Source organism: Tachypleus tridentatus, chromosome 2 (genome assembly GCF_004210375.1).
Source record: "Tachypleus tridentatus isolate NWPU-2018 chromosome 2, ASM421037v1, whole genome shotgun sequence".
Classification (NCBI taxonomy): domain Eukaryota; kingdom Metazoa; phylum Arthropoda; class Merostomata; order Xiphosura; family Limulidae; genus Tachypleus; species Tachypleus tridentatus.
The window spans coordinates 29,266,542-29,280,261 of NC_134826.1; the positions used below are offsets into that span (position 1 = coordinate 29,266,542).

Sequence of the window (13,720 nt, forward strand, 5' to 3'; positions counted from 1 at the left end):
AAATGATTAAAGTTGATATTCCATTTGTTTTGGCCCGGCATGACCAGATGGTTAAGGCGTTTGACTTGTAATCTGAGGGTCACGGGTTCAAATCCCTGTCGCACCAAACGTACTCGCCTTTTTTAACCATGGGGGCATTATAATGTGAGGGTTAATCCCACTATTGGTTGGTAAAAGAGCAGCCCAAGAGTTGGTGGTGGGTGGTGATGACTAGCTGCTTTCCCTCTAGTCTTACACTGCTAAATTATGGATGATTATCATAGATAGCCCTCATGTAGCTTTGTGTGAAATTAAAAAAACAAAGAAACAAACCATCTGTTTTACTCTTCAGAAAGAAGTCTTCTTACAGCAATTTTGTCACAATAGAGATCAGAATTAAAAAAAAATGTGTGAGAGGGAATTGAGTTTCTACCACACTCTAAATGAAATCATAGAACTTGACTTCTGGAGCATATGTAAAGGTAGAGACTGAAAATGAAGATTTGTGTGAAATAAAATTAATGTTGAAATAACATAGGATGTGTAAAAAAAGTTTAAAAATCTTAATCAAACCATTGTTTAGTTCAAAAATACTAGTGGTTAGCTGCATAATAACAGTTTGCTCCCTGTTCACTGATTTCTAACTGAGAGTAGTAGGCAAGAAAGCTTAAGAAAACATAACTTGCACTCAATGTGCTATTAAATAAGTAATTTAACGTTTAATATGTATTTCTTATTGTATAGAAATTCTGTATATAATTAAAGTGGTTTAATGCTGAAATTAAATTTTGAAATTGTAAATGTTTCTGAAATGGACTTATCTTTCTTATATAAAAACTATCTCAATCATTGCTTGTCCACTAAGCATTGCTAAAATAATTTATATTTTAGTAATCAATGCACCACTCTTTATACTAAACCAATTCTGTGCCATTTCTGAACATGTAGATATCATGTGACTATTCTCCATCAATAGTGTTGCACCACCTATAATAGTGCAGCTAGCTCTCTTTGCTGTTCTTAGTCAATCCTCACTTTCTTATTTGGCATGACACAATTTATACGTGTTTAATTTTTCTGAGTGTGACTACAGTTTTTTGATTATGCTTTGTGTCAACTTCTGACAAAGGTTATTCAACAATTTATAATTTTTGACTTTGACTTCATTTCTTTCCACAAATTTGCATTTTTGTTCTTGAACTTTGTGCGTTTTAGTGGGAATTCAAGGTTTTCTGTGATGTACAACAATATTATTATGTTAGGTGACATTGTACGTGGCACAGTTTTTACCTGTTGAGAAAGTAAATGCCTTGGTTAATATAGAGTTAGAGTTGTATTCATTGGGGTTTTCTTTATTTCAATGTGACATTGTTTCAGAGGAAGAATACACTCATTGAGTTGTTACTTTGGTCGCCTCTTTTTCAGACACCTTCCACACAATGGCCAGCCACAACGTCTTTCAATTAAGGAAAACTTGTTCTTCTCTTTTTTCTTCCTTTGGCTTCAAGTTATCCTAGGAGATTTATGGTAAAGTTTTCAACATGCGCACTTCACAGCATATTGATATACTTATGGTGGCCAGTTTTGATGCCCTTTATGTGACTTTGCCCCTCTTTTTACACATAGGAAATTTATGTATTATATGTCATCAGTGCTTCAACTTTTGTAAGTGAGATATTCATATGTATTTTGCTTTCTGTGTTGCTTTAGTTTAAATAAGTAATTGGATATTGACTTTGTAATTTTGGTAAATTTAATCATAATGCACATTTGTTAATTTCACATGTTTTGTAAGTTAGGTGTGTTTTGATTGTTGTTTTACATAACTGCTTGTGAAATATAATTTGTTGTTCTGTTTGTGTAATTTTTGTCATCATTGTTTACTATGTGCCTGTTCATCCTCATTTTTCTTCAGTATGTGATTTAATTCATTGTCCTTTGTTATCTTGGTTATTTTCATGTGTGTTAGTTATTTTCATGTTCATTTTTATTCAGTACTTTGTGAACTGGGTATATTTAACTAGTTTGTCCATTTCATATACAAGTACTTTGTTAATTTGATGTATTTGGTTACTTGAACCTTCAATATCTTTACTACTAGTAACAAATAATGTTTTTGTTCTCTTTAAATAATTTTTTCATCATTGTTAAGTGTGTGCCTGTTCCTTCTAATTTTTATCAGTGTAGGACTTATTTCTGTAACCTTGTCATCTAGGTTCCTTTCTCTATCTGGTACCTCATATATTGCTTTTTTTTTTTCTTGATAATTTCTATCAGTTGGCACATTCATTATTTTTGCATTTTTTGAACTAGAAAAATTTTGATATTTTGTTTACTGGCTACATTTTGGTAGTTCGTAAATGACATAATAATATCTGTTGATAATTTTATCTGAATTTTTCATGAGTGTTCAATTGTGCTGTCCCTTCTGAATTTTCTTTAGTGTGGGACTTAAAATTTTGCCATGTTATTTCACTGACATATTTCTTTCTTTTCCATTCATAGGAATGAGCTTTACTTTAGTTCCTTTTTCTACCTTTGTGATCCCAGACAACTTTATGTGTTGTGCACATCCTTAGAAGCTGTCATTATCATGGGTTGGACTTTTATGTTCCTTTCGGTGAATACTTCTTCATCATTTCAACTTTTCTTTAGATCTCTGGCTCATTGGTTAAACAGAGTCCATTCCACAGCAATAATGCTGCTTACTTTGCCTTATCTGGATTTGTGTCTGTTCCCATACTCCTCTTTAGGGGACTGTGCTTCTTCCCTTGACTCCTGGAAAATTTCCAGTCTCTGTTTAATCTAAAAGTCTTTCTCCATATTGCATTTCTTGAGCCTTTGGTGGTTTAATAAGTCTTGTCCTACCTTTGTCCTCTCCAATGGGAGGGTGAGGATTATGGTACATTCTTAACTTTCCATTGTGGTCTTGTAAGCCAGGGTGTACCAACTCCTTGTTTCTGTGATTTTATTTTATCTATTTTATGAGCTCACTGTCACCACAGTGTGGTCATTGCTTGCTGTTTTCCTGGCTTCTTCCATCTGGTGGTGTTTTGATTATCTATCAAAAAGATTCATTCTCATTACAAAGTGGTTTCTTGTTCCACAGATGTTGTCATCATCAGTCCTCACTCATGGTCTTGTCTATTGTCTCAGCCCAGGGTCTGACTTATCATTTTGCATTATGTTTTTCTGACCTGTGATACCTTCTTTCATATCTATTTCCAGCTGATGTTAGTATACCTCCAGTTGAAATCTTTTCACTGTGGTTTCTCTCCCTTCCATTATTCCTTTTTTTTCCTTCCCTATTCTTCACCTGGTAGTCTGTCAAAGGCTTGTCCACTTTGTCTGTGTCCAGCTTTTGGGCAACCTCATCTATATTCTTCCATTTCCTTTGAATTTGGTCTTTACCTGTCCTTTCCTCCTTTCTGCTACTTAACTTTGCCTGTTGAGATCTCAATTTTGTTTTTTATACCCTTTACCATCACAAATTTAACCATTGTATTAATGTTCCATCTACCTTCCCTTCCTCTTCACATAATTCCTCCTTTTCTGTTCTTGCAGTTTCCATTGCAGTCTTGTGTACTTATTTACTTTAGTTTTTTATTTCACTCAGGTACCTTTTTAAGCAACAGAGCTTGCTTAATTTTTTATGAGGTATTGCTGAAAATGTTGTTAGTGTCCAAGTTGCTGCTCCTCCTGTGGATGTTTAGGCCAATAATGAATTAGTGGGATTTATTGCTGAATTGTTAGGAGTAAGGAAAAGGAATGTTGCTTTAGAAAAGGTTGGTTATTTTGATATACTGTTCATGTTACCCACATCCTTAACTTTACCCTTATGCCATCCTCTATCCCTGCCTTGTTCCTACATCCATGGGACCTATTATGCTGGTAATTGACTGCATTCTAGCTTTCACACCCATTTCTTTACCTTCCAATTCTCATCTGTACTTCCATTCTGATTCAGGTAGTCTTCCTTGTCTGGTTCCTTTAGATGTTGTGTGTCACATTCACTTCCTTTTAGCATTAAATGTTCCTGACTTCTTATTCCCTGGAACCCTTCAGTTTCCAGTGTTCTGTAACCTGTTACATTTACTGGTTGGGTAAAATTGCTAACCCCTACATGCTAAATTTTTCTTTGTGCATGCCACAAATCTCCTGTTCCCCTCCATTGAAATTAAGTGATTCCATCATGTCTCTTATGTAAATCATCTTGGCTCACCTCTCCAAGAGAAGGAGCATAGTATACTCATGTGATGTATGTGATTTCCTACCAAGCTATCATTTCTCATTTGGCAGCATTTGTACTTAGATGTTTTTTTGTTTTCTTTTTCATTTCACATTCATATTTATTATCCTCATGAAGTGGTGTTCATTTATTGTAACTTCCAGATTTTTCTTAAGTTTGAAGTTTGCCTTCATTTATTACAGTTTATTTCGGTCACATTCCAGAGTTAATGTTACCACTTTGAGGGTCATGCCTATGACTAGTGGTATCTCAGAGGCTTCAGATGCTTGCAACCCAGCATGGGTTTTTATTAGTGTTTATCCTTTAAGAGATTTAACATTAAAAAGGTCAGTCTCTATCTTTGGCTCTTGCCCACAATTCCTCCTGTAGACACCAACCCTGTTCAAACAGATGGAGATCTTGATAACTTTTTTTCACCACCAAATTTCAAGTGTGCAGTTCTTCATTTCCATTATGTAATCTCCATTCCCAGTATGGAGATTTTATGTTCTTTTTGCTCATTTATAATGACTTTCATTCATGTTCTTCCATGGACACTTTCCACCTTGTTTTGTCAGGAAATTGATCATTCACTGTCTGAACTTTTGTCAAATATTGCCTCATGCTTCATAGTCCACCATTTGCTGTACAGTCAACCATCTTTGGAGAGAAAATTCATTTTACCTCTCCTATCCTTATTGTGTTCATGTGTTCCTTCCAGATTAGTTGTCCTCTTTGACTTCCAATCATTTCTGATCTGGGATATTCCTGTGATCTTTTATTCCCTCACTTTACCTTCATTTGCATCACTTTCCTTGTGTCCCTGGTTTGATTTTTCCTTCAGGCATAAGTTTCTCTCCTCTATGCCTGTGTACAGTGGAGGTTGGATTAATTTCCCATGATGTTTCTTGTACATTTTTCTATTCCCCTCTTCTCCTTTACCTGGGTTTTTTCCTTCCTACCTAAGACATCAACAGCTAGAAAGGTAACTCCTTTTTCCTAATTCCCATCCTTTCATTTTCTATCTTCACCCTCACCCTGATCTGGTTCAACTTCCAGTTGTAATCTCTGCTCATTTTTTATACTATAACCCATATGGCTTCTTTCCTTGGTTACTATTTATTGTTCATTTTCCTATTCCTCCTCTTCTCCTTTATCCAGATTTTATCTTCCTACCTAAGACATCAGCAACTAGGAAAGGTAATTTGTAGATTTTACCTTCCTACCTAAGACATCAGTAGCTAGGAAATGTAGTTTGTCTTTTTGCCTAATTCCCATCCTTTCATTTCCCATCTTTGCTCTTATCCTGATATGGAACAACTTCTAGATATAACCTCTGCTCATTTTTTGTACTGTTGCTCATATGACTTCTTTCCATGGTGACTATTTATTTTTAGGTAGTTTTTCTTGAGTTAAAATCTTCTTTCTGCCCTCACCAATTGTGTTTGGCTTTGGATCCCATTGCCTTCCTCTCCTTTATCACCTTTTTTTCCTAGACTTTGTTCCAGGTATTTATTCATCAGATTTGACATCTTTACCTTTTTCTTTGGCATCTCGTCTTCCTCAATATGAGGAACTCATACATTAGGATATGAGAATTATACATAATATGGTTGTCTCTCCTTATCTACATGGTATCACAGTTTCTTTGTCATCAGGTTTTTGTCTAACACCTGTGACAGTTTTTCATATTTAGATGAGACTCTAACTGGGTAATTTCTATTCATTATTTTTTTCCTTTCAGGAGTCTTTGCTTTACTATTCACAATTTGGATCCCTCATTATGGTGAGTGATGCCTAACAAGGAATACTAAGGATCATTTGAAATCTGCACTGTACATCCATGTTGAATTGCTCTTTCTTACATGGTTTCACAAGATGGGTTAAAGGTGAATAGCCTTGGAATGTTTTTGTTTCATTTACATGCCCATTCCAGACCATACCACCCATGGAGTGCATGAGTAAAGCAAAAGGGGATAGTTGCCCATCCCTGTCATAACTTGATTGAATCAATGTATATCATCTACTTTTCAAAATAGGGTTTTGTGGTCACCCATTCCACTTTATTTGGTGATGACAATCCTCTGGACTTTCCACCACATTTCAACTTCTTTTCTTTTAGTAGAGTGTGGGTCCTTAAAACTCTCCATTTTCAAGCTGCTGAGGTGGCTGACTGTGGAGACACCCTCTTGAATGGGTTCAACAAAAAATTGCTATAACCATTCAATTGAGAGTAAGGCAATTGTGTTCTGCTGATGTAGATGAGAAGTGGCTTCTAGAGGAGCTGATTCATCACCTAGTTAGAAGATGTGGACTCCTAATACAATTTACACAACCATGGGAGCCCTCATCTATTGCTTTGTGTTTGTTGGTTGGCCTGGTATTGAATTTAGAGTGAACTAATCAACACAAATCCTAACCTGGGTTTTCAGTTGTCTGTCTTTCTCCCTCTATTTTATACACCTGTGCTGTGGGTAACAGTGACGGTACATGAGATCATTTCAATTCCTTGGCTATCCCTCATTCCCTTTTCTTATGGGGATATTATTACAGTTTAGAAGGTTCTGCTCTATTTTACTGTTGGAGGAGTTGATTGCATATGATAAACATCCTTTCAATACATGATGCCAAGTTTCCATATTCGTAGATCAGAGCTAATTCTTGTGTCATACTCAGGAAGTGGAGTTCATAATTTCCCAGTTTTTTGGGTTTGAGGTAATGACAGTATGATCCTCATCCTAACCTCAAACAGATGTCAGTATCCTGTAAGGAAGTTTTAGATGTAACTGACTCACCTAGTATGGTCTACAGTACCCTTGCCACTCTACATCCAGGGGCACCATCTTTTCTACCCACATTTCCCATAATGGGAATGAATTATGATATCTTTGTCCGGTTAGGATAACTTTTCTACCATGTTCTTTTTTTCTTAAATTTGTTCCTTTCATTTTATGCCCTCATATCTTACACATTCCACACATGAACAAAGAATATGCCTGGCTCAGAAGTGGTGTGGTTCTCCTCTTCAGAACTGACTCTTTCATCTATGGAGGTATTCTTCAAACAGTTTCAGGGAGTACAGCTGTTCTTCTTTTTACGCTGGACCCTCCTTCTAATCAGTGTAGAATTCTAGCCAATCTTGTAAGAGAAGGAAAGTATCATAACAGAATTTATAATTCTACTATATTGAAAATGTATTTTTGATAGATACTTCCCTCTTCTCACACTTCCAACCCTTCCTTCTCACACATTTCTGCTGCTTCTATTTTCTGCCAAACTTTGAAGTGATAGTTTTGTAGAGACACACAGAGGAAGTTACATGTGTTATGTAAGTATGCTGTGCTCCTATTGATGAGATGTGATGTGTGATGATTTACAAAAGAGAAACTTTGAAATAACTTGATTTCAATAGGGCAGAGCAGAAGGGTTGTGGAATGTGTAAATAAAAATTTGCATATAGGGGATAGCAGTGAACAAGAACATTTAATCTTGTGAGAGAAGCAAGTACCTATCAGAAATACATTTTTAGTACAGGAAAATTGAAGGTTGCTTACATTGCATCAGATTCAAGTTTTAAAATGCTACTGCCAGTCAACTTACAACCAATGTTTCAGTTAATTACAGTTCATTTTAACATATTAAATATGGTGTTTAATTAATAGTGTCTATGTACTTACTACATTTTCAAAGATGCAATGATTAACCTTGTGTGAAAAAAAAACATAATATGACATCTAATATGACATTTTCAAAATGACACTCTTCTTTTTTATAATTCTGTGTCAGATGTTCTTTGCTACTGTGTTATGATAGCATTTGAATAAATTTTTTCATATACAGTTATTGCTTATACTCATTCATAGCATAAAATATAATTTTTCTATTATTATTATTTATTAGTGTAGAAAGAATGATTTACTGTAGGTGATTTAACAGCATTCAAACACATAGTTGTGATACTTGATCTAAAATGCTTGTGGGCTTTGTACATTGCAAAAATAATTGAAAATATATTGCACACAACTAGAATGATGTAACATTTAAGGGAACTATTATACTTCATTATTTAATTAATTTGTACTCATACTTTTTCATTTCAGAAGATTGCATCCAAAAGGAAATATAAAATCTTTGTATGCACAACATTTGATGTTGAAATAAAGTTTTTGTCCTTTTTTTTTTTCTTTTCAGGTTTGTCAAGCATAGATTGGAATAGTTTGATGAGTAAACTATTTGAACTGATGAGGCATGAGCCTCCTACTGGAAATCCACTGCTAATAGTTGAGGGGCATCTAATCTTTAATTATTTGTAAGTTCTTTTTATTCATTTTTCAAATCAGAATTCAAAATATATTTTTGATAGCTAATAAATATTCAGTTATGTTAAGCCCACAGGAGTTATGATTTGGTAGACTGAATATTTGCACAAGTAATAAAAAAGTTATATATATGTTTAAAGTTATATAAAATTTGCAAACCCTGTGATGCTTGAGATAAACAGGCCTGTGAAAATTCCTTTCAAATATCAATGCTAGTGTGATTACATTTTTAGATGGGAAAGTTCATTTGACATTTTTACCATATTAGAAACCTTCAAAATATGCCATTTAAATATTCAGTATTAAGTAAAACATACAGGATAGTTATGTTGGGGGTGGAACAAATAACAAAGGAAATTTACTACAAGTGTAGTTATTAGTCCATAATGTTTTGATTATAATCAAACTGAGCCATTTAATTGATGATTGAAATAATAAGAATGTGAAGCATTTGCACATAAACATAAAATGGGTAGATTTGTCAGATATTGTATTTTACTCATGCCTTTAAGGTGTTTATTTATCCACATTTAAAATATTTCTACAGAAAGGGTTAATACAAATGTAAATGTATCATCACTCTGTGCAATAAAATTGAACTTCAGGTAAAATCTGATAGAAGAGAAATATTAGCACTAAAAGTTCACATATATAATGATGTTGACCAGGAAATATGACTGTAAAGCAATGACAATGAGGATTGTTTACATTAAAAATTGATTTCACATATCGCCAACGTTTTAATATTCAGTGGTCAAAAAATAAGTTGCAGCTGATGCAGAGCTATAGCCTTCTAAAAAAGAAAAATAAGTAATACACAGTAATACATAATAAGTCTTCTTGGATGTATTTTAGTTGTATAACAGTTTATTGATGATGGGGAAAGCTGTTTTACTGGCCAAATTCTTAAGGCTAATGAACATAAAGACAAAATATGCATTTTGCATTGTTAGACTCAACCACTTATTTGAGTAGAGCTTTGAAAGATGAAAATAAGAAAAGGGAAAATAAAAATAAAAATTTTTCTTAAGCATTTGATAGGGAAAATGTGAACATTATGAAATTAGCCTAAATACTAGCTGGTCAAAAGTTTAAGAGCATACCAAAAAGAAGTCCTAAACAGGGTAGAAAATTCCCAACAAGAGGTCTCAGTATATGAGTTGCACGGCCATCATTATGAATAACTTCAAACATTCGCTTTGGCATGGTCGCTTATAAGCATTTGCAGAAGGCTGGCTGGAATGTCATTCCAAGTGGTGAAAAGGGCTTCATGAAGATCATGCACTGTTTGGAAGTGACATCCATTTCTATAGACTTCCTTTGCAATCTACTCCCAAACATTTTCAATGGGGTTCAGTTTGGGCAAACATGCTGGATGGTCCAAAAGAATTGCATTATTCACCATGAAAAAGTCCTTTGTCTTGTGGGCATTGTGGATTGCAGTATTATCCTGCTGAAAGATCCAGTCATTTCCACACAAGTGAGGGCCTTTAGTTAATAAGGATGCTCTTTCCAACATGCCATTGTAGCCAGGTGCTGTTTGATGCCCCTGTATAACCAGAAGCTCTATTGTTCCATGGAAGGAGAAAGCACCCCAGATCATGGTGGAACTTTTTCCACTGTGTCATGTAGAAAATGTCTCCTTATCTTGCCAGTAATGTGGAAGCCATCTGGACCATCCAGGTTAACTATTTCCTCATCAGAGAACAAAACCTTCATCCACTTTTCTACATCCCATGTTTGGTGCTTCTCAGCAAAGTTTAAATGAGCTGTTTCATGGTGTGAAAGGAGGCGTGACCTTTAAAGACGTTTACGGTTTTTAAATTTTCTCTCATAAGTGCCGTCTTATTGTTCTTGAGCTGCATTCTGCGTCCGTGTGGGCCTTAATCTAGTTCGATGATCGGCTGGTGTCTTGCCGAATAACCCATCGAATCCTCCTGCTCAACGCCAGTGAAATTTTTTTGGGCCGACCACTTGAAATTCTTGTTCTGTATCCTTCAGGGTCTTTTAAGAAATTTGCAACAGCAGTTTTATTATGCCCAATCTCACCAGTGATGGCACGTTTTCAACTTATTTAGTCTTGTTTCCTTGGCAGTGTCATTGGCATTGATGACACTGTCCACCTTCCTTGTGTTTTTAAATTTGTAAGGATCATTGGCCTTTTTAATTCTATTTAAGTTTTTGTCTGCTTTCTGAAGTTTTTTTTAGTTTTAACTTGATTAATTTTTACATTTTATAACAATTTCACTTTTGCGTTTTTTTCACTGGTTGTTTGGTGCAGATAGCCTAGTTGCTTTGTGACATTAAACACAAAACAAACAATCAAACTATTCTGTATATCATTAACTGGTCTTATAATCCATTTAATTAGCAAATGAATTTCCTGATAAATGTTTTAATATGTCAAAAACTGGTGCAAAGTTTTCAACAGGTACCAAATTTTAAACTTTTTATCAAAAGTAGTTCTATTCTTAAAAGTATTATTGATAAGACAAAATATTTGTTGTTAATCTTTAAATATAGATAAACTGAAATCTTTGTAAAATTCTAAGGTACTGGAACAATGATTTTGAAGCATAACTTAGTTTCCTTTGTTATTGAAAGGTGTGTGATTGTCATTTAATTTTTGTGGTATGATACGTCTACTCATATAACAGCTTTCCTTGAGATGTACTGTCCTCTATATTTGCAGATTCTTACTTGCCACTAGTCTTTACATATTCATGTACCCATGTATTTTTACATGAGGCAGCTATGTGAAAACATGCAATTTAGCATGTGACATCTTTCCCCCAGTAACCAGGTGATACAACTCCTGGTATAGCTAATGACTCCTTTTGTACAGTTTAGATCAACATTACTTCTCGTTTAGCTCTCGTGATGTTTAAACATGGAATTTAAGTCTGTTATTTGGGTTTTGGAGAGCTTAGTTTTCTTTAATTTGTCATACTTCAGTTCTCTAACTTTTCATTTGTTCACATTAATACCACATGTCTAATTTTTTTGTTTGTTTGAGCTCCCATTGTGAATGTTTTTTATTTCTACTCATAGTTATCATGAATTTGGAGTTTAATGTCACTACTACTATCACTGCTTGTCCTATTGCAGTTACCTTTACCTCATCTACAGTGGTTTCAGGTATGTAATTATGAGTGAAAGATGTTTTGGCTATGGTTTGTTGGAAGCTGACTACTTTCACGTGGGATTCAGATTTGTCTGAAGATTATTTTCTTATCTTTTTTGAGGGGTACCTGAACAAGAGGTTGATAATTTTGACAGCCTGTTTCCTCTCCATCTTATGCCACACAGTTACGTTCATTTCTAGTAAATGCATTCAGACCTCTTTCTCTTATCCTGGAGTTGATCAACCAGGTTTGTTACATTTTGTCCCTGTCTCCCATTTCCTTTTTGGGATTCAGATCTTAATATTTCTGTCACTTTTTCCCAGTTTCAGTTCTCTCACATCTGGCTTACCTTATCCTCTCTTCCTTATTTCCTTTACTCCATTCATCTTTTGTCTGAGGCTCTTGATTTTTCCCTTGAGGGAATTTCACTGAAGACTCATGCCTTGATGTTTTCCATTCTGGCACAGTTGTTCTTTTCTTCAAACATGGCTCTTCTATTACTGGAATCTTTCAGGTCAGGACACCTTTTTGTTCCAAGTTCATTAACCTTAACATCTTTACAGAATTTAAATGTGGCTCACTTTTTGGGGCAAGACGTCTTTGAAGGCCCTCCTGACTCATTAAACTCCAGAGGCAAATCTGCTTGTCTGCACACCTCCATTTATTGGGTTCCCATTTGTCTCAGCCTTTTACTGAACCTGTTCTCATGTTTTGTTCCCTTTCATAGTCTCCTTTACTGGTTCCTGCTTTATGAGTCTATAGGGTCAATTTTTTTTTTTTTTTTTCATTTACAACTTTGGCACCACATGCAGTACTATTGACTATGTGGTAGGCACAAGTCTGGCGAGGGTCAGGTTTTCCACTTTGTCACCATGTAGGAATCTTTCACCACAATCTATTTGGTTCTGCATGTTCTCTTTGAAAGACTTGTTCTTCTTTTTACTTCCCCTTCTCCTCTGTCCCCACATCCCATTTCTTTTCCCTTTTTATGGGATTCCACTTTTAGCCATCATCTACCAGAACCTATTCTCGATTTTTTTGCAAGGTCACTATGGAACATGTGAAACCTTTCCAGTCTAATTTCTATTCCTGTTTATTCATTGTCCCCATGTAAACTGGAGCTGGTTTTCCAACCTCAATACATCTCATGCCTATCTCTTTGATGAATTTTCTCTTTTGGTCTGTGGAATGTGGATGTCTTAAATACTTACCTCTCTATCCCAATCGACTCAGCATCTTAACGTTCCCGTCATTTTGTATATCAGGAGTGTACCCTCCAGTTCTGGATTGGCTTTGGATTTCTACATTTTTTGCCAGGTGGTCAAATCTTTCCAGGGTACTTGCTTTCCACCATTACATGCTTCTCTTTCAGGTTGAAGTGCATATTGGACACAGGAAATTTCAAGATGTTGTTTATTATGTAGTCCTCTATGTATATCAGTCTCTCAGAGCTGCTCACTGTTCATTAGGCTTTTGTTCATTTGCTTCCATCTCTCTCAAACCAGTCAGTTATGATCCATTCCATTAACTCCATAGTTGTCTTATATATAGGCTTACCATAATTTCCAAGCCTCAAACCAGGACAGTTTTTCAATTTTTATTACAGGTAGTGGTACTGGTATAATAAAGAAGCTCTTTTATAACCTAACTCCCCTTAAGCTTTAATGCTGCCACAAAAAAAAAGAATGCTGTTAGTTTATATCTTTAGCATTTATTTAAATTCAGCAGGGCAATGAACATCAAAATTTGATTAATTTTTCACTTAAATGAACTTCAGAAAATCTTTATTAATTTTATTTTTTCAAAGAACTCACTGCAACTGAAGTCAATATAGAGCTTACAGTGCAACAGTCCTTTTACTCTTGATTTATTCGTTAGACCTCTTTCTTGAGACCAAATGCTATTCATCACTGAATATACTCTTTCAACAGGAGCAGAAGTGCCTGGTAAACAAAAAATGTACTCTATAACTTGCCTGAGATTAGGTACAGTTATACTTTGATCTTTGAAGTGATTGCAAAGTTCTACCAATTTTTCTTCACAACCTATTTCTTTTGCTTTCCACTCAT

At 35.0% G+C, this 13,720-nt stretch overlaps 1 protein-coding gene across 6 annotated transcripts in view; it reads left to right on the forward strand.

Annotated features, from left to right (window-relative positions):
- LOC143240114 (nicotinamide riboside kinase 1-like) overlaps positions 1 to 13,720 on the forward strand; it is a 52,253-nt gene that overhangs the window by 16,230 nt on the left and 22,303 nt on the right. For all 6 annotated transcript variants that reach the window (XM_076482054.1, XM_076482026.1, XM_076482016.1 and 3 more), the window contains one exon: positions 8,399 to 8,516. In XM_076482054.1, coding sequence (XP_076338169.1) covers positions 8,399 to 8,516 — 118 coding nt within the window. The remainder of the gene's footprint in view (positions 1 to 8,398; positions 8,517 to 13,720) is intronic.